Below are 22,503 nucleotides of genomic sequence, written 5' to 3' on the forward strand. Positions count from 1 at the left end.
TCACAGCCAGTGAGCCAATGAGGGGAAAGCTGAGGGGCAGTGCTGACCCCCATTCTGCCATGGGGGCACTCGAAGAATAGAGGGTGCCAGGAGCGCCAGCGGGGAATGCGAGATGAGGATCTGGGCTGAACTGTACAAAACTATTGCACAGAGCAGGTAAGTATAATGCGTTTTTGTTTGCTTTGGAGTTTTGTGTGTATTTTTTTTTTTATTATTTTAACTTTTTAATATCACTTTAATATCACAGGTAATATCATTGTAATGTACTGCCATTTATTCTGAATGACACTCCAGGGAAATGCAGTATAAGTGATTTAAAATGCCTCTGTGCTATAGAGCACCACAGTGTACAGGTGTGAATGCTGTGCATTGTGGTATGCTCTGTGGGTCTTTTTAATGTGTTAACCTATTTAAATGCGTGGGTTGCAAAGTGTCTACGTTTGGGACTGTTGATCTGTCCCTAAAGTCATGCAACTGCATGGATGTGTAGTTCCATGTAAACAGCCACAGGTTCTCTCATTGATTTGATCTGTACAGGCTGCTGGAGGCAGTTGATCTAAAACACCCTTGCATATCTGCTGCAGAAAAGGGGGTTCTTCTGGGACAGAATGTGCATATACAGTCCTTTAGATTATTATTATATATTTTTTTTCCTATTTTACCTGGTGACCATGCCAGTATCACATTTTGTGTCCCATGGTAACCATTCTCACTAATGTATCCATGGAGCAACAGCATTGTCATTCTCGGCTGCTCATCTCCATTCTGTAGAGAACATTGCCTTTTAGTTAACAGAAGATAACTGAGAGAGCCAATAATTGCTTGAGATTTTGGTTACAAGGACACTGGCTTTCTATCCGGATGAGTAGGCGCTATTCTGTACTTGCAGAATATACGGTATACATAGCAATATAAAATAAAACTAGAGCGACCATCATATCGAAGAACTTGTAAGTTGCAATATATGACATATATTTTTGTTTTTGGATTTAGATACACTTTAATACGTCTTTCAGCTGTATTGATGTTTGATCTATGTCTTTTTCAGATTTTCTGCCCTCTTAATAGTCATTACAATGTTTTTACAATATAAAATGCCATTGGCCGGCTGCTTTAACATCACCTGAAAGCAGGTGTGTGTGTTTTTTTTTTGCACTGTAATCTTTTTTTTCTGTCCTGATTTGCTTCCCCTTTCCTCTACATTTATATATACACTTTCTCTCTATCCCTTCCCACTTCTCTCTCCACTCCTCCATCTCCTCCATCTTGCAGGGCCCCGCAGGCAAGCCTTGCATATGGTTTAAATTGACTGAGAACCTTGTCAGCTGAACTTTGCTTGACTCTGCTGTAGCTTGAGCAGCATTCATGCATTCCTGACTTGTGTGCCTAGTCTTTTGGTTTTGTAAAACGAAGAAGGGTGGGTTTCTTCCCCCCCCCCCCCCCCCCACCATTTCTGGTATTGCTGGTAATAATGTAGAACACATTGTAGCAGTGAGTCAAGCTAGGCATAGTTAAAAAGACCAAAACACATTGCAAGCAGGCAGGAGGAAGCATGATGGGAAAAGCTGTTACGATATTAGGTGTGGTGTGTTTTTTTTTTTTTTTTTTTTTGTTTTTATGTTAATGCTTTGGTCCAAATTGGCTCTCTATATATATATTCACCTGACACATTGGTGTACATAGTCCTGCAGTTTATCCAGTGCCATTAAATTTACTACCTTTTTTGCAAGATGCTTTTCCTATACTTGTCACATTTCTAAGACTATGTCTTGGTTCACTAAAAGGCTTGTGTGTTGGCAAGAAACATGGAGTGCACTGCATGGAGTGCACTGCAGAGGTATAACAGCCTAAAGCCTAGTACACATGATTAGAAAATTGGATGAAAAATACCACGTACGATAATCTGATTGTTGGCGTACAGCTTTTGAGTGTTTCATCACCAACTTCAGTCCAGCAAGTGAGGCTTAAAGTGACACTAAAGCTTACATTTTTTTATTTATTTTTTTCTAAATAACAAACATATCATACTTGCCTCCACTGTGCAGTTTGTTTTGCAGAGTGGCCCCGATCGTCCTCTTCTGGGGTCTCACGGCTCCTCCCCGCAAGAGCGAACCCCCTCTGGGAAGCTCTCTCCCGAGGGGGTTAGTTAATTTTGTGGGTGCGCTCCTGTGCCATACAATCAGCATCCACAGCCGCCGATTTGTATGACTCGGCCCCACCCCTCGGCGGCTGCGTCATTGGATTTGAATAGCAGCGGCAGCCTATGGCTGCACTGCCATCAATCTATCCAATGAAGAGCCGATCAGGCATGGAGGGAATGACACGGGATCGCGCCCTTGGAAATGGAGGGGGGGGGGCGGTGACTGCAAGGTGTAATTTCACCTTAATGCATTACCCCTTTTAATGCACACGGGATGCTTTTAAAACCTCTCCTGAATGATTTAACTTGACAGATGGTAACTGAACGTTTACAATTGTCTGTTTTGCCACGTTTACGTGCTGCGTTTTAACCGCGTTTTTCATTTTTTATTTAAATGGTCAAAAATGTATCGCCATTAAAAATGCCTGTAAATGAAACGTGGCTAAACGTGAGTTACTGCGTTTTAGTCACGTTTCATTTACACGCATTTTTAATGGCGATACATTTTTTGACCATTTAAAAAAAAAAAAATATTTAAATGCCTCTGAACATCTGTCCTGAATGCATTTTTTTTTTTTTTCCTTTCCAAAAAATGCTTCTAAACTGAAATGCCTAGACTATAAACGACCCAGTGTACATGTACTGATAATATAACATAGAGGAGAGTTCAGGGGCAGCTAAAAAAAAATGGCCAACTGCTCCTAAACGTCTGTTTACCAGCAGCAGTGTACATGAGGCCTAAGGCGACAAATCTATAGTTTGGGACCAGTTACAATTATTGTGCGCCTCTAGACAAAATTGTCACCAGAACAGGAAGTGAGATGAAATATTGCCTAAGACAACAAATAAAAAAATCAACAGGCATTCCAATTCCAACCTTGCCACACTACCCAAAACTAAATCTAAAAAAATAAAATTAAAAAAAATGTGGTTGGACTTTAACCCCTTAACGCACGCCGTACGACTATTATTATTACGTCCACAGAATGGCACGGACAGGCAGAAGGACGTATATATGTCCTTGCGGGTGGGGGGTCCTATCGGGACCCCTCGGCCCCCCCCCCCCACGCTGCGTGCGGTGGGCGGGTTCCCTCGGGGAGTGATCCGGGACGACGGCGCGGCTATTCGTTTATAGCCGCTCCGTCGCGATCACTCCCCGAGGCTGAAGCACGGGGAGAGCCGTATGTAAACACGGCTTCCCCGTGCTTCACTGTGGCGGCGTATCGATCGAGTGATCCCTTTTATAAGGGAGACTCGATCGATGACGTCAGTCCTACAGCCACACCCCCCTACAGTTGTAAACACACACTAAGTGAACACTAACCCCTACAGCGCCCCCTGTGGTTAACTCCCAAACTGCAACTGTCATTTTCACAATAAAGAATGCAATTTAAATGCATTTTTTGCTGTGAAAATGACAATGGTCCGAAAAATGTGTCAAAATTGTCTGAAGTGTCCGCCATAATGTCGCAGTCACGAAAAAAATCGCTGATCGCCGCCAATAGTAGTAAAAAAAAAAATTAATAAAAATGCAATAAAACTATCCCCTATTTTGTAAACGCTAAACGCTATATTTTGCGCAAACCAATCGATAAACACTTATTTCGATTTTTTTTTTTTTACCAAATATAGGTAGAATATGTATCGGCCTAAACTGAGGAAAAAAAATGTTTTATATATATTTTTGGGGGATATTTATTACAGCAAAAAGTAAAAAATATTGCCTTTTTTTTCCAAAATTGTCGCTTTATTTTTGTTTATAACGCAAAAAATAAAAACCGCAGAGGTGATCAAATACCACCAAAAGAAAGCTCTATTTGTGGGAAAAAAAGGACGCCAATTTTGTTTGGGAGCCACGTCGCACGACCTGGCCTGGGCATTTAGCTGCAAAATGGTCCGGGGCTTAAGTGGTTAAAGGGAAAGTTCAAGTTAAAGTCTTAAGTTATTGCATTAACTTTTAACCAGGGAAGAACAAACTATTATGGATTTCAGGATCCATTCTGTCCATTTCAGGAGCAAGAACCAAAACTAGAGAGAACCTCAAAAGTTAGGCTCCAGCTGTCATTTTTAGGAGAATTGGCACCGGCTTCTAATCTAACAAATTTTTAGGAAAGGTGGTAGAATTCCAAACTATACACAGCTTCCATTTTTATGACTTCTGTTCATCTGGATATGTGCTTTTATCATATTTGCCAGTGAAAGATGCAAATTAAAACCAAATAGGGTGATCCACTTATTTAAAAATGTAAATTAAACCATAAAAACTGTTGCACGTTACATAAGAAGTGCTCGTAGCATTATAATGCTGGAGAGATGAAAGAAGTTGTGGATTGTTGGAACATTAACACCTTTCTGTTGTGGAAAGAGGGAAGTAAGGAGAAGTGGAACCTGCAATAAAAGTAATTACTAGAATACATATATGCATAAAGCTGAGTTGCCTTTTTTGTAATGGGGAGGTAATCGAGATGGAGACTGAGTGCTTGTATAATTTTGAGGAGGATGATCATGTTAAATGTGGTGTGTGGGGAGCACCTTAAGAGTATTGTGAAGGTCCTATAGATTTATTTTAGCCAGTATTTTGAGGTATGCACTGTAGGGCATCATTATATAATATTTGGTTAAAGGTTAAGATATATTGAGTATTTTGAGGTGATAGTGCTGCAGATATTTTATGTTTCAGGAGTTGGGTTTTTTTTATTTTTTTTGCAGTCTGTATTCCCATCTGGAAGATTTGTCTTCTTCCTGTTGCAGAGAAAAGACAGGAATTTAGTGAAAATCTCAACAAAGTATTGGGAAACCTTACCTTTTTACAGTTGTCAGTTGAACATAAGTATGCTCATTGAAATATGTCCCTATTACCTCTGTTCTGGTAACCGATGTAGAAAAAAATTAGAGCACTTTTCACTGGTCTAGATATCCCCCCCCCCCCTATTTTTTTTATAAGTGATCACATTCCTTCTGTTCTCAGCTACATAGGAGATGGGGGAGGAGAAACAGCAGAAAAAATATCTTTGCATGTCTGAACAAGTCTAGTTTATGCTGGGAACTCGGGCTGCTCTTCTCCAATGATCAGAGACCTGACCATGATGTGTTCTATTTCCTAGTGTGGTCAGTTTTTAAAGCGGTTGTAAACCTCCCTTGGTATAGGCTTACCTGTAGGTAAAAATTGCCAAGGCTTACCTGTAGCCATAAATAATATATCTCCTAAACGTGCACATCACTGGGGCATGTGCTCTGAAGGTCCAGCATACCTTGCCGGAACTTAAAAGCTACGCGTCAAAACCGAGTGACATCATTGCGGCTCCAACCAATCACTGCGCTGGTGCTCGCGAACCAGGAAGAAAGGCGGGGAACATGTCAGCCCTCTCAGTTTTTTTTGGAACATCCGCGGTTTACAAATGCTTTAACAGAAAAGCAGGACTAGCAGAGATTTCACATAAAGGAAGTGGTACAAAGAACCGGATACTTTTTTCGTATATGGTACAGCAGGCACATGTATAAGGAATTTAAAATGCTGGGGTAACCAACACTTTAATTTAATATCATGTTAAGGAAATGGGGCTTTCTCTTGAAGTAAAGACATTGTTGGTTTCTGATGACGGAGCAATGTAGATGTGTAAATCTCACGACTAATAATTTTTCTTTGTTTAACCACTTGTAGACCGCCCAACGTAGATTTACTGCAGAAGGGCGGTTGCGCTGCACCAGATCCGGCCCTCTTCTGCTGTTATACAAAGTGGGAGCTGATCGGCAGGTACGGCAGACTCAATGTCAGCTGGTACCCACCGATCCTTGGTGACTAGGCAGATTGCTGTTCTGTCAGTACAGAAGGCATGAATCCTGGCTCTGCAAAGCAGGGGTACCGATCCATGCCTTCCCCCTAGTACAAGCACCTCCCCCACAGTGATGTTAACACCTTCCCAGCCAGTGTCGTTCGTACAGTGCACAGATCGCTGTATGAATTAATGACACTGCTACCCAAAAAGTCTGTGTCCGATTTGTCTGCCGCAATATCTCAGTCCTGCTATAAGTTGCTGATCGCTGCTGTTGCTAGTAACAAAAATATCCCATAATTTGTAGATGCTATAACTTTTTTGCGCAAACCGAACAATATACGCTTATTGGGATTTTTTTTTTACTTTCAATTTGTAGCAGAATACATTTTGGCTTAAATTGCCGAAACGATTTGCAGGCACTTCGGTGCCCATTCATTTAGATGGGTAGGGGTGGTGGAGGAGCTGTGTATATCCTGCTGCTTCCAGGACTTTTTCTAAAGTCCTTCAAGTGCACCACTCCAGTGTAAAAGCACTCAGGCTTTCCCACTGTCGCTGCAGGGGAGGCATTTTTCAGGCGTTAAAGGGCTAAAAATAGCATCTGCAAAACGCCTTCAGTGTGAAAGGTCTTAGTGGGAAGAAAAGAACATGAATTTTATTTGGGTACAGCTTCGCAAGACCGCGCAATTGTCAGTTAAAGTAATGCAGTGCTGCATCCTAAAAAATGGCCAGGTCATGAAGGGGGCTAAATCTTCCTGAGGGCAAGTGATTAACATATGGGAGAGCTGCTAATAGGCAGTTTTCCAACAGAATAATTTTTTTTTCCTCACCCCACATTAACACGTTAAAGTGATATAGAAGGGACAATTTACACAGCCTGTCTGCTGTGAAACAACCAGAACATGAGGAGATTCCAGCCCTCTGCTGCTGGTTATGAGATTATATATATATATATATATATATATATATATATATATATATATATATATATATATATATATATATATATATATATATATATATATATATATATATATATATATATATATATATATATAATGCCGAGGCACCTAATTTTACCACAAAAAATTGGGAGAACTTATTGACTCGAGTATAAGCCTAGGGTGTCCATCTGCATGCCTCACTATGTTCCCCAAAGTCTGAGAGATCAGGCGCAAAAAGGTGACGCAAGTATAAGTCGAGGGGGCATTTTCAGCACAAAATTTTTTTGATGAAAAACTCTGCTTCTGCTTGAGTATATACGGTATAGGTGTGTGTGTGTATATGTGTGTGTGTGTGTGTGTGTATGTATGTATGTATGTGTGTATGTATGTATGTATATGTATATGTATATATATATATATATATATATATATATATATATATATATATATATATATATATATATATATATATATATATATATATATATATATATATATATATAGTGTGTAAGGGATAGAAAGTTTGGGCACCCCAGGTAAAAATTTGTATTAATGTGCATAAAGAAGCCAAGGAAAGATGGAAAAATCTCCAAAAGGCATCAAATTACAGATTGGACATTCTTATAATATGTCAAAAAAAAGTTAGATTTTATTTCCATCATTTTAAACTTTCAAAATTACAGAAAACAAAAAAATGGCATCTGCAAAAGTTTGGGCACCCTGCAGAGTTAATATCTTGTACTGCCCCCTTTGGCAAGTATCACAGCTTGTAAACGCTTTTTGTAGCCAGCTAAGAGTCTTTCAATTCTTGTTTGTTTGAGGTATCTTTGCCCATTCTTCCTTGCAAAAGTCTTCCAGTTCTTTGAGATTTCTTGGCTGTCTGTCACGCACTGCTCTTTTAAGGTCTATCCATAGATTTTCAATTATGTTGAGGTCAGGAGATTGTGAAGGCCATGGCAAAACCTTCAGTTTACGCCTCTTGATGTAATCCCCCTTGGATTTTGAGGTGTGTTTAGGATCATTATCCATTTGTAGAAGCCATCCTCTCTTTAACTTCAGCTTTTTCCCAGATGGCATTAAATTACCATCCAAAATTTGCTGAAATTTTATTGAATCCATTTTTTCTTCTACTCGTGAAATGTTCCCTGTGCCACTGGCTGCAATACAACCCCAAAGCATGATTGATCCACCCCCATGCTTAACAGTTAGACAGAGGTTCTTTTCATTAAATTCTTTGCCCTTTCTTCTCCAAACGTACCTTTGCTCATTCCGGCCAAAAAGTTCTATTTTAACCTCATCGGTCCACACAACTTGTTTCCAAAATACATCAGGCTTGTCTATATGTTCATTTGCAAAGTTCAAACGCTGATTTTTGTGGTGAGGACGTAGAAGAGGTTTTCTTCTGATGACTCTTCCATGAAGATCATATTTGTACAAGTATCTCTTTATAGTGGAATAGTGTACCACAACTCCAGTGTCCGCCAGATCTTTCTGGAGGGATCGTGCAGTCAAACGTGGGTTTTGAATTGCTTTTCTCCCAATCCTGCGAGCTGTTCTGTCTGATATTTTTCTTGGTCTTCCAGATCTTGCTTTAACTTCCACTGTTCCTGATGACTGCCATTTCTTAACCACTTGCTTACTGGGCACATATACCCCCTTCCTGCCCAGGGGAAATTTCAGCTTTCAGCACTGCGTCGCTTTAAATTAAAATTGCGCGGTCGTGCGACGTGCCTCCCAAACAAAATTGACGTCCCTTTTTTTTCCCACAAATAGAGCTTTCTTTTGGTGGTATTTGATCACCTCTGCGGTTTTTATTTTTTGCACTATAAACAAAAAAAGAGCGACAATTTTTTAAAAAAAAACCACTATTTTTTACTTTTTGCTATAATAAACATCCCATTTAAAAAAAAAAAAAAAACTTTTTCCCCCTCAGTTTAGGCCGATATGTATTCTACATACTTTTGGTAAAAAAAAAAAAAATCGCACTAAGCGCAAAAGTTATAGTGGCTACAAAATAGGGGATAGAATTCAGATTTTTTTTTTTTACTAGTAATATGGCAATCTGCGAATTTTATCAGGACTGCGATATTATGGCGGACACTTTTGACACATTTTTGGGACCATTCACATTTATATAGTGAACAGTGCTATAAAAATGCACTGATTACTGTATAAATGTGACTGGCAGGCAAGGGGTTAACACTAGGGGGCGAGGAAGGGGTTAAATGTGTATCCTGGGAGTGATTCTTACTGTGGGGGAAGGGAACTGACTGGGGGAGGTGACCGATGCTGTGTCCCTATATACAAGGGACACAGCATCAGTCTCCTCTCCCTGACAGGACGTGGAGCTCTGCGTTTACACACAGAGCTCCACGTCCCTGCTCTAAAACTGCCGATCGCGGGTACCTAGCGATTAAAACAAGAAGAAAAGCGCCTCCGAGTATTCTGTATTTAATATTGTAATAAAAAGTATCCAGCACTTACATCATACAAGGCAATGGTGGCTGGTGTAGGACTTTGCTGACGACCAGTTGAGCATCTGAACCAGATGGATGCAGCCGGGGGGAGCCGACTGGGTTACTGGCGGACATCGTGGCCGCCAGGCACGCGCATCGGTGACGCGGCGCGCGCCCCCCAGTGGCCGGAAGACCCGAGGCCATAAAAAGACGGCCTCCCGGATTTATAGCGCCACCTGGAGGCCGTCTTTTTACTATGGCCCGGGACTGAAGTAGTTAATTACATTTTGAACAGAGGATATTGACATCTGAAAACGCTTTGCTATCTTCTTATAGCCTTCTCCAGCTTTGTCAGCGTCAACTATTTTCACTTTTAGTTTTCTAGACAACTGCTTAGAAGAACCCATGGTGCGGATTGTTGGGGCAAGGTCAGATGAGTCTGGGCATTTAAAACCTTTGAGATTGACATCACCTGGTCTTCCTAGACGATGATTGAGAACAATCCATGACACTGGCAGGTCTCAGCTTTGCAAAGGGGGCAGTGCATGCTAGAAATTCTGCAGGGTGCCCAAACTTTTGCAGATGCCATTTTTTTTTTTCTGTAATTTTGAAAGTGTAAATGATGGAAATAAAATCTAGCTTTTTTTTTTTTTTTTTTTTTACATATTATAAGAATGTCTAATCTGTATGGGGTGCAACGGATCACAGTTGATCCGTGATCCGAACGGGTCACCCCCTTCGGATCGGAACACCTACCTCCGGAGCCGCGGCCATAAAGCTAGGAAAGGCCGCGGCTTCAGCCTAGCTCCGGAGCCGCAGGAATAACATTAGGAAAGGCCGCGGCTTCGGCCTAACTCCGGAGCCGCGGCCATCTTGGTACACCCGGCGGCGGCCCTCCTCTGTTTACACTGTGGAGAAGAAGCACACGCTGGGAGTGTCTGTACTGCCCGAGGGGGGGTCTCTTGCCCCGAGAGGAGGGGGGGTGTTTGCACCGAGGGGGTACTATAGTTGGTGGGGGGGAGATGTGTATATTACAGTGGGGGGGGGGGAGATGTGTGTGTATATGCATGTATGTGTGTGTGTGTGTGTATGTGTATGTGTATGTGTATGTATGTATATATATATATATATATATATATATATATATATATATATATATATATATATATATATATATATATATATATATATATCCTCTCTATCTATCCTTTTTGGAATCCAATAAAAAACATTTGGTAAAATAATTATTAATTAACTGTTTCAAATTGGCATACAAATATATATTTATTTGACATCAAATCCTTATTATTTTGTGTAAATAACATGGTGTGGGCAGATTTCTGTTGCACCCCTCCAGCCTGTGTCTTAGAATAAGAGGAAGGTGAAGCCTTCATTAATCTACATGTAATATCCTGCCCCCATTGTGTTTAGCTGGTTAGTGGCAATGAAGGAGTGCGCTGTCACTGTGTATAGAGTAGACCCACATGTGTGATTCTATAGTCACATGGGCTTCTCAGATGTTATAGGGAGGAAATGGTTGGCATAGAACCTGACCTGAAAACTGAGCATGTGCAGAGTTTCCACTACAGCTGCAAAATTCCTAGCTGAATCTGGGACATATACAGAAGGTGGAGAAGCAGCGGAATCAAACCGTTTTTTTGCATAAAATTGTCCTCTTTATTGATAGTTTTTTTATGATGTGGGTTTAGTGACACTTATAGACTCTTGGGGGTGCCATTTTGCTTCTGTGCCTGTTCTCAACATTGACTGCTACCCCAGGCCGAGAAGTGGCCATACACCTATTTATTTTTAGAATTTTGTGTGTTTATGTATATTTGTTTCAGAAAGTGGTCATTTTTAGGAGTGTGCTTTGTGGTCAGTTTAGATGTGAATTTTGTGTTGTGGAATCTGTCCCTATTATTCTCTTTTAATAAATAGACAATTTAAAATTAAACCTCCTTTTAATATAATGTATTTATATTTTTTTTTATATTTTTTTTTTTAGGCAGAGCATACTGAATGAAAAGGGGAAATGGATCTGCCAAACCATGCCAAACAACTGCTGCTTCAGCTGAATCAGCAACGAGCCAAAGGTTTCCTGTGTGATGTCATCATTGTGGTGGAAAATGCCCTGTTCCGAGCTCACAAGAACATCCTTGCTGCCAGCAGCATGTACTTTAAGTCTCTTGTTCTCCATGACAACCTGATCAATCTAGATACCGACATGGTCAATCCAGCAGTTTTCCGTCAGATTTTGGATTTTATCTACACTGGTAAACTCCTAACAACATCTGACCAGCCTGGAGAGCAGAACTTCAATGCTCTTCTCACTGCAGCAAGCTACCTCCAACTCCACGACTTGGCAACTCTTTGCAGGAAGAAGCTCAAGCGTGCTGGGAAGCCATTTGTTGGAAAGCTTGGAGTGCCCAGCATAGGCCGAGTTGGAAGGAGTCACAGGCTCTCCACTCCCCAACTTGCTCATATGCGATTCTCTGGCTCATCTGATGAAAACAAGGGCTCCAACTCAAATGAGCTGTCCAGTACTGCAGGGCAAGATGAAGATGTGTTTATCAACAATTCTAACCAGGAAAATAGCCACCCTTTAATTCGAGGTACAGGGAGCAACAACAGCCTTCATAACAGCACTAATGGGAGTGACCATGAGATAGGCCTTGACCTTTCCAAGAAAAGCCCGTCCCAACCTGCACAAGAAGAGAATGTACAAGCAGATAGTTGTGCAGGTTCCCCCCAATCTGCCTCAGCATCTGTAGCCAACAGTGCCTCATACGAAGAATCCGCCCTCCAAAAAAGAGACAGTGAACCAATGGAAGTGGAGGAAAACCACTCTGAATCCGGGCCAAAGAAACTGCTTCGCCACTGTCCCCGTAAAAAGGAGTGGGACAGGAAAGAAGGAGAATTGTCTCCAGAGGAAAGAGGAGAACCTATGCCCAATGGAGTTATTGTTGGGCCTAAGTCAAAAGAGAGAATATCTGGAGGGGGCTATGCTTCAGAAAAGGGTTTCCAGTGTAAAGAGGAAGTGGAAAATGGCAAAGACAACAGTGAGGAAAGTGGGCATAGCGAGAACGAGACTGAACATCCTAGTGCCAACTATGTTTACCGACAAGATGGATTTGAGACTGTGCCATTTGGAGACAACTTGTATGTCTGTATCCCCTGTGGAAAGGGGTTTCCCAATTCAGAGCAACTGAATGCCCATGTGGAAACGCACACTGAAGAGGAGCTATATATCAAAGAGGAAGATTCCTACTGCAAAGAGGAAGCGGAGGATCTGTCCACTCCCAACACTACCTTTCCAAATGAATCACGGCCATTCAAGTGCTCAGTGTGTGAGAGAAGTTACAAAGATCCAGCCACCCTTCGACAGCATGAGAAAACGCACTGGCTGACCCGTCCTTTTCCCTGTAACATCTGTGGCAAAATGTTCACACAAAGAGGAACCATGACCCGCCATATGAGGAGTCATCTGGGCCTCAAACCTTTTGCTTGCGACGAGTGTGGGATGCGCTTTACAAGGCAATATCGACTGACCGAGCACATGCGTGTCCACTCAGGGGAAAAGCCCTATGAATGTCAGCTCTGTGGGGGAAAATTCACCCAACAGCGCAATCTGATCAGTCACTTGCGTATGCACACCTCCCCATGTTAAACCAAAGACTCTTACGACATCCTAAGAATGTGCTTCTCTTGTGCACACAAACACACACAAACCAATTTACCTTCCTGATGACTTGCTGCTTTATGGGTACCTGTTTTCCAGTTGTATCAGAGATGGAAGAAAGGGGGTGCAATGCCTCACCTGAGCTTTAATGTGTAATGAATAATGACAACATTTCAACATGTGGCATAGTCAAAGCCAGTTGTACATCATCTTCAGTTTACACAACAAAGATTACATCCCCAGCACTCTTTGCCTCTACATCATCGGCACCTACACAAAGACTTCAGACACTCTTGCCAAGGAATGGCCATTGTGATTCTTGCTGATTCAACAAATTCTATTGTGAGCATTGCCATCCTACTATACTATTCTAGCAGCAAGTTTAAACATTGAAGTTAAGTCTTTTGGTGTAGGGTGCATTTTGGTGAAGTTTTACTGAAGGCATGTTATTTCACACCCTGTGATGATCACACCTTTCTACATCTTGGCCCTGCCTACTTCTGTCCAGCCTTAAGAGGTGCTGGCCTCCTACTTATATCCATGAATCCATCTATGAATGAAAACCAAGAAAACCTCACAACTCCCTCTCCTGGTTACCACTGTGGGCATCTGGATAGGTTCCTGCCAAGTTGCCCCTTTCTTACACCAATGTTTAGATAGCTGAAGGAGGGCTGGCACTTTTCTGGGGCTCTTGGTATCCCGTGGCTGTGAATTCTTTGCATGTTCCCTCTTGGTACCTTTCTTCTTTCTGAAGGCCCTTTTTTTCCACAGACTGGAAACTAACATTGCCCAACAGTTGTACCCATGTGAGCCAGTGGGAGGGAGGTTCTTTGTTTTGCCTCCCTCTGTTTTCCTGTCTGTAATAGGTACTTGTCTCAGTGCTGGGCTGTGGGAGACTGTCTAATTTACATTTTGAATCTGTGAATTTTTGAACTGGAAGTTTTAGGGTTATTTTGGGGTGGTGGGTTATGATTCTTTCTTTTCACTACTCACTTTTTACATGTTGTTGAGCTTCTCGTGTAAAGATGAGCTCAGAAACAGACACATCGTAACTCTTTCTGTCCTACAGAGGGCACCTAGTACTTTGTTACAGTGCTCAGTGCCCTGTTAACCTGACCCAAAAAGTGTTAAACCGTAGGAGGATTAATGTTTTCTCCACCCCACACACCTCCAAAATATAGGAAACGCTTCTCTTTACTGCCAGACTGGCTTCCAGTTGTAGCCTATCTGTTAGGAAAGAAGGTTCTCACCATGTTGCTGTTTATGGTGACTACTAGTCGCCTATTAGGTACTCCTGTGTGTGTATACGTGAGTGTGTGTCGGTGTGCGTGTCAGCCTATTGTGGCTGTGTATGTAAAGGTGGAAGGATGCGATGGACTGGTCACTTTTGCTACCTCTTGAACTCTTGACAAGTGAGATGCTTTTACGAAGAAGCTTTTGCATAGTTTTTTTTTTTTTTTTTTTTCATGTAAGTAAATGTACAAAGTTAGAACATTTAAATTAAATTGAAAACATAAGACTGTCAGGAATTTGCCATACTCTACATGTTACGGCTATGAAATAGATCCAAAAATGAACAGAACCCAAAGAGATCCAATCTGAAATAAACCAAAATAATTACCAAACCCTTTTCCTAGATAGAAGCGCCTCTTGCTGCAGAGGTTTGTGATATTTCCAAAGCTGTGACTCCCAAAGTGTTACATAGTCTCCCAATATCTTTGCAAATTATGGCCAGCCGCTGTTAGAAATGCATCAGAATCCAGAACTAACCAAATACTGGTGTACCCTTACAATTTATGGCCACATTAGAAAATTCAAGTTTTACTTATTATTATTTTATTTTTTTAAGACCAAAACTATGAAACTAAAGAAAAGTCAGGTTAAGCTGCAAACTTTTTTTATTTTTTTATTTATTTTTTGTTCATCAAAGTTCAGTCCTATGACCTCAAATGAATGTAAGAAGAGACAAAGTAACAAACTGAGGCTTGAAAATATAGTTGTCTTTTCCCCATGTGGAATCGCGTTGATGATACGTTTATTTGTGGTATTTAAAGCCGAACTCCAGGAAGCAGATTTAAACTGTCCACTAACAAAAACCCAGCAAGTCCCTGAAATGTTGAAACAATCGGATTTAGAAGCCATTCAGTCTCTTTGGCTTCCCATCCTCCTCTGAACAACTGTGCAGGCAGGTCTATAGCCTAAAAAATACATAAAAGCTGGCATCCCTTTCTTCCCAAAAGATGGTAATCGCAACACTTCCTAGAGATGCATGGACTCTGTTCACATCTGCAGATAATTGTATGCCAACTATTAAGTTTGCCAGGAAAGGAGCACATTTGCATATGATGGGATTGAGCAGATCTAAGCAGATTGCAAACATTTTGACTAGAATGGGCATGTTTATTGCATGTTTAGTTTTTTAATCATATCTGGAGTTCTTCTTTAAACTATCGATATTTATATAATTGGTCTGCTCCATTAAGTACTGCGATTCCTGGATCTACACATTGTACACCTGTGTAGCTTAATTAATCATGGAATTTGCTATGCTTGTGATATTTGTGCATTGTCTCTTTTAGTTGAAAGTAGATGATTTGCATTCCACACTGTTGATAGCTGCTCTTGGTTGACTCATAATCTGGTTACAGTCCAATTCAGTAGTTTTACATTTGTGTAATTCAGTATGTGGGAAATAAATACAGATGCTTCAGGGCCAAAGATGAAATATCTTCTGGGGCTTGCTGATATTTAATTTGACAATTTTTCCTCACAAGGGTATATTTATTAACATATGGCTGTATCTCTTTGATATATTTTAATCAATTCATATGAGATGGCAAGTCTGAGCAGTCTGCTAAAAGCTACAATCTTAATTTAATTCAATGGGCAACTGCTAAAGTTCTAAAGGAAATATGTAGGTCATAAATAGCCCCTGGTGTAGAAGGCATTGTCTGGTTCCTTGCCATCTTGATTTTTCAGTGCAGGATGACATCACTCCCGCGCATGCACCTGAGTCATTCATCTCAACACACTGGCACTGTGCCGAAAAATGTAAACGTGCAGCGGCACTCTGTTTACGTTCTGGGGAGGATTGCAAGCAAGCAGGTAGGTTTATTTTCTGGCAGAAGAGACATTGCATGTCATTTCTGCAATAAAGCACCTGCCTGTTCGCAATTTTAATTTTTTTTGCATTAGTTTAAGGGAAAGTGGTCCAGTAGATGTCGCATATTTTTTCCTTTTTTGGAAGCTGCTTCTACACAGCTAGAAGACATTCACCCCCTCCCTACATCCTGATCCTACAGTATATGTACTTCTCTGTAAGTTGCTACGGTGTTCACATTGCATTGTGAAATGATGGGGGAGATCGCCCAGAGCACTGAGTTTACTGTGGTATTTGCATACAGTGCTGTTTTTTTTTTTTTTTTTAGGCTGCTGGATGTGTAGGAGCAGTTTCATAGGAAAAGGGCATTTCCTGCTGTTGCGCAATTTTGTAAGTTGGATTGTTTTTTTCTTAAGGGACAACTCCATAGTTATCTGCAATGCTTGGGAGACAGACCAAGCTATTTTCTACATCGAAATCTCTGCTCTGCCCGCAGTTCAGCCCAATATGAAGACCACCACTGCAGTTAAAATAATAACTCCAGGACTGCAGGTAGCAGCTGAACTGTGGATAAAGCCAAGATTTCTCTAATTTTCACCAAAAGAAATAAAACTTGTCTATTACGTTTTACCTTTCCCAAATGCTGCAGAGGGCTTTGTGGGATTCTTTAACATCAACTAACATTGAGAAAAGAGCACAAAAAGAAGTCTACTAGCCTGTTGTAATTTTCAAACGTGGTTATGGGACTGAACTCTTTTTTTTTTTTTTTTTTTTTTTTTTTTTCACAGCTAGCCATACACTGGCTGAACAAAAGTGCACCATAGTCGAATTTCCCCGTGCCAGGATAACTGATTTCGAACAGTACCTGCATGTGATTGGATAAAGGTGCTGTTCGACTGACAAGTTATCCAACAGGCTCCTTTGTTAAAAGTCAATTGAACAATCAACTTTTGCCAAATGGAGTGGTGCCGGCAGGGACATTCACTGCCTGAAATTCGGCTGAGCCAGCAGATATCGGCCAAAATTTGAGCAGTGTATGGGCAACTTAAGTCTGGATTCTCCATTCCTTCCAAAAAAACAAAACTACTTTTGACAATTCTTAATTAATATGCCCTCCAAAGTTTGAGACTTTTCACTTCCTTATGGTTTTTTTTTTTTTTTTTTACTGACTCTGCAGAAAAACAATTGCTTCTAAACAGTGGTACAATGTAGTCTTTCAGCTTTCTAGATTAAAATTGTTAAATAAAAAAAATATTTCTGCCCGCAATGAATGAGGGAGCCTTTAGAATTTATTTTTTAAACCAAAAACTGGCACTCTCACCATTGCTTATACCATTTTGAGAAAAAAAAGGTATGATCATTTATACCCTAGATAGTAAATTAAACTGCACCTTCACCCATCCCATATACATGAAAAATAAATCTTGACTCCCAGAAAATGTTTTTTTTTATGTATAATTTTTATTTTTTTCTCAGCACTTAATATCGACACAAAGTCTGTGTATAGTTGAGCATTGTACTTTTTTTTTTTTTATTATAGCTGTGTAGGTTTGTGTTCTAGAGAATGAATTAATGGAATACATTTCCAAACTGTGACAACATGAATAATGACAATACTTCTCAAACTTCAGGGACTGGCTACCTCCAGGCACCAAACTTTCAGCCACATTTCTATGACATAGTATTGTATCTAACATTTTCTGTATTTTATGAGAAAAGCTAAACACTAGTTTCATATTAAAGCAAATTTTAAGAATTGTGGGACCTGGGTGGAGGGATGGGAGGGATAGGGGCTATATTCTGTGTATGAAACACACTTCATATTGTAAAATGGTAGGCAGTGGGGGAAAAATACATGTTCCTGATATTTTTTTTTTTTTTTTCGGAATAACAGGAAAAACATTTTTTAGACGTGTAAACCATAAACAAGGATGTATTATAAAACTGAAAAAAAAAAAAACGAAAAGGAAAAAAAATAGCTTGTACCCAAATCCATAAACTATTTTTTAAACCAAAGCACATTTTGAAGAAACCAACTGGGCTCAGAAAATGAATAAAAAAAAAATAAAAAAAAATGGACTATTTATATTTATCTCATTGTTTACATAACTCTTTACAGTTTCAGACCTCAGTAACAGACCAGTCAAAATTAATTCCACATTTTCTTGGGTTTTCACTGACCTCATTGCTTTCATGTTTGGAGATCCTGGTTTATTGGCAGTGCATGGAAGTTTAATGTGGAAACTTGGTAAATCTTAGGATTTAACCTTTTCAAACACAAGAACTTTTGCCATGGTGGTGGTTAAATGTATATCTCCTTTTTAGGGTGCTGGAAACCCTAATTGGTGTATACATAATAATTTGTTGAAATGACCAATGTACAGATAGGTTTCACTGCCTTGAAGGCACAAAAACACAGAAAACCCCTAGTAAGTAATGATGAATTCCTCCATGATAGATGTATGATATTCACAATTACTACAGCCTCAATTGTATGTGTTACTCCACTGCAAGGTACAGTGAGATGTCTTAGAGTAAGGTGTCCAAGAAATATTGGGCAACCATTGCCAATCACCTTATGAAAATAGTAGTTATGCTGATCTACTAGCTTTAGTACTTTTGAACCACTGACGTGGAACAGATCAGGAAAGTGAGAGTCTTTCTCTGCATATTTGTTCCAGGTCAGTGACTGAGAGTATTGAAAACAGGGGGTCAGCATGATCGAGAGGTCTTTCTTTCCTGGCCTTTTTTTTTTTTTTTTTTTTTTATAATGGAAGGGGTCAGGAATAGTAGCCTGTTTCTCTTATGACAGCCCTACTTTACTATTTATGAACAAATGACATACTTCTAAACGTTTTCCTTCTTCAGTCTTAAAGTGAACCTATTCTCATTGATTTATGCATAACATATGTTGTTTTTCTGGGGGTTATATAAAGAATAATTAGAAGGGCTAAAATACCTTACCTTTTGGAAAAGATTTTGCAACAGGCTACTTCCAGTACTGGTCACGTGACCTAAATCCTAGGCATTCGGGTGACCAAATGCCTATTTATTTTGGTTGCATACCCAGAGGGAGGTTTGACCGTAGTATTTCTTACAGGAAAAGTATTACAGCCATTTTTTTTTACACCATCCCAGCTAAAAATGTAAAGCGGTAGAAAACATTAAAACAAATTTAAAATAAAACTCTCTTGCAAGGTAAAGGCATAATTATGAACATTATGAAAGACTTGCATTATATGAAAGACTTCCCTTGAAACAAAGCCCTCCAGTGGCACGCTATCACTGCTGCAGAGGCTTCCATCTTCACCCGATCTTCCTTCCGGGTTTGCAGGCTGCGGTCGCTTGAATGGCCGAGCCATGATGACGTCGCTCCCATGGCACAGGGCTCTGAAGGAACGGCATGGGTATGCTGTTCCTTCAGAGCACATGTGCTGGTGATGTCACTGGCTGCTGCTGCTCACTAGAATATATTTACCTAAAGGTAAGCTTACCTGTAGGATAAATGAACATCTACTAGACATTCATCATTTAAAAGATAAAGAGAGTTTACTACCACTTTAACATATTGAGCATAGGGTCACATTAAGCAAAATGTTTATCCCTTGTATGTTAACTTGGTTAAGATTCAAATTTGTTTTTTAAAAGAAATGTAGCTGCCAGTTATTACATAATCTAAATCTACACACATATAAATTGGGGCTCGTGTATGACCCATAGATAATATACCATTAATTTTGTCTGGTCTTCAATAACTAATCAAAGATGGTGCAGACTTTTTGCAGTGTTTGTATTGTTTCACTATGTATGTGCAGTTCTGAATGTATTTATTTCACCACCCCCTCTGGATGGCAGCAGCAAATAAGCAGGTTGGTTTATACATCCTGACCATAATAAATGTTTACTTCAATACGTTTGTCAGGGGCCTTTCTGGAAGGGCCAAGTTGAAGCTGTCACATGGGGCTAAAATCCTTTCTGTCATGGGCCCTCAAACACTGCAAGGTGCCTGTGGCAGGCATTTTAATGCTTTGAAGACTAAAGGATTTCAGAAAAAGCAAACAAACCTAAATATCCTCAGAGACTCAACAAATAGCCATAAATCACCAAGTGGGACTTTCTGTAGTTCTTCTGTTTCATACTGGATACTTCTGTAATTTTTTTTTTTTTTTTTTTTATTGTTACAATGTCACCGGCTTCATTTGGTATAAATATAAATGTATTTTTTTTTTCTGCAAAATGCTTTCCTTCTATGTTTTTTTTTATTTTTTTTATTTTTTTTTTTATTTTTTTTATTCCTGTTTTTTGATGGAATGTTTGGTAATTCCTTCAGTCCTTCAGGTACAGGAGGTGAAATGAGACTAAGAAGGGATGTGTCCTTATCCCTTGTGTCCTGTTTCTAAGGGGCCCATTTAAACCATGTTTGTTGTGGCAACATGTGCATTACTGCAAGGTGCAATGTGGTAGCAGTCATTCTCTTTAGCACCCCAAGACGCACCTGCTGAAGGTCATGCAACAACACACTGACATGCACTGTGGTGTGCTGCACTGCCAAAAGATGGTGATTGTACCATTCTTGGCAGCACACTTCAACGCACATTAGTGTGTTGCCGTGTTTTGCTCTGCAAAGCACATCTGTGGGCGGCAGGGTGATTTGGGGTGATCGTTAAATAAATGCCACAACATTGCACCACTTAGCGTTGCGGTAGTGTGCATTTTATCAGGACAACATGTGACCTGGTCCTTTAAAGTTTAACGGGAGTATGAGGACCACATTAAACATTGCCCCACTGCAGATATGATCAACTACTGGATGGGACTAGAAATACAGCAAATTATTTCAGTGACATTTTGTCTATCCTGCCACAGCAGGGAGCTGTGCAGTGATGAGATATGGTTTGTGTGTTGCTTGTGGTTGCTTAAAAAAAAATGAAATAAAGGAATGTATTTTTTTTTTTTTCATGCCAAATATACAAATGCGCTAAATGGTATATTGTTCCTATTGGAAATGTAGGCAAAAATGTTATCGTTCTTATAAACATTAATATATTGGTTAGTAGACTGAAGCCTTATTTTCCTGAAGATTATAATAAAGAAAAACTATAACCTTGTCCAGGTCAAGTCAACAAAGTTTTTGCTTTGATGGTACGAATCTGCACGTATTCTGTTTAATTTCAGTTATTTGTGCCCAGTCATGCTACGCTTTTGTAATCTGAACAGAAGATTCATCTGCCTTTTACCAAGTCTGCCAAAGCCCAACCTCTTCTCAAGTCTGCCAAAGCCCAACCTCTTCTAACTCCAAAACAATCCAAGAAGATTCTGATTTGTGAGCAACCGTGCATTATCATTATGCAACACAAGTGTATCTCTTATACTAAATCGGAAACCAGGTGAACCTTAAAAATGTGTAAATGGTTAAAATAAAGAACCACTTTGCCCACTTTACAAGCTGCAGTCATAAAACCACAATCCTGAACAGATTGTATGCAGCGTGACAGGCATTTGACACTGGGCATTAGTTTAGTGTGTCATATATATACGTGATTACTAGAGAGAGGTTCCACCTGTCTGACTTCTAGGAATCTTGCCAGGGAGGCACCCTTTTTATTGTGTAACAGCTTACCTTGTTTATAGATCGTGAATCACTAGCTTCAGATTAAAAAAAACAAGGTAATTTTGTCAGGGTAATTAAAGACCTCTAATTGCTCCTAAATAACACCCAGATCACAGACTTGTCTCAGGGCTGGGCATAGGTACTTTTTTTTTTCTTTTTTCTTTTCTTTTCTTTTGGTGTTCTAGCTACTTATGCTGAGAAATTTGTGGCTGGTTATCTACACACGATGTTAGTGAAATGGCTTGCTTATTTCTGGTCCTTTCCATCTGTAGTACACAAGTGATGACGCAAAGAACTGGAAAAGGAGATATAGTGACTTTCTCTGTTCTCAGTCCTACCTCTTTGCTTCCCGGGGCTGCAATGTTCTCCTCATGGATTTTCTATTCAGGTCAGAGCACTCTATGGAGGAGCTCATACTCTAGTGTCATATAGATAAAATAAAGTGGATACAGAAGATTCTGGTGATCTGAACATTCGAAAAACTTTCAGTCTTAATGTACAGTGATGAAAAAGAACTGTTATTTTATGATCTTTTCATTAAAAGCTTGATTGAAAACTGTTCTACTTGAATCTTATTGTTACATTTTCTACATTTGTATTTTGAACAATTGGATCCATTTTTTTTTTTTTTCCCCCTCCAAGTGCATTGTGGCAGAAAAATACGGTAATTGCACTCATCAGCAATACCACAAAAGCTCGTTATACAGAAGGTGCACATTTTAGGAACTGAATTCAGTGGATGGCTCTTCCAACTCCACTCCATTCAGCTCCTAAAGGTTGATTTGTTTAACCTGCTTTTG

At 40.0% G+C, this 22,503-nt stretch overlaps 1 protein-coding gene across 1 annotated transcript in view; it reads left to right on the forward strand.

Annotated features, from left to right (window-relative positions):
* The window catches only part of HIC2 (HIC ZBTB transcriptional repressor 2), a 67,733-nt gene extending 45,469 nt beyond the window's left edge, over window positions 1–22,264 (forward strand). Inside the window, exon 2 of the mRNA XM_040348460.1 lies at window positions 11,319–22,264. Coding sequence (XP_040204394.1) covers window positions 11,346–12,980 — 1,635 coding nt within the window. The 5' untranslated portion in view covers window positions 11,319–11,345 and the 3' untranslated portion in view covers window positions 12,981–22,264. The remainder of the gene's footprint in view (window positions 1–11,318) is intronic.
* The last annotated feature ends 239 nt before the right edge of the window (window positions 22,265–22,503 follow it).

This window comes from Rana temporaria, chromosome 1, assembly GCF_905171775.1.
Source record: "Rana temporaria chromosome 1, aRanTem1.1, whole genome shotgun sequence".
NCBI classification, from domain to species: Eukaryota; Metazoa; Chordata; class Amphibia; order Anura; family Ranidae; genus Rana; species Rana temporaria.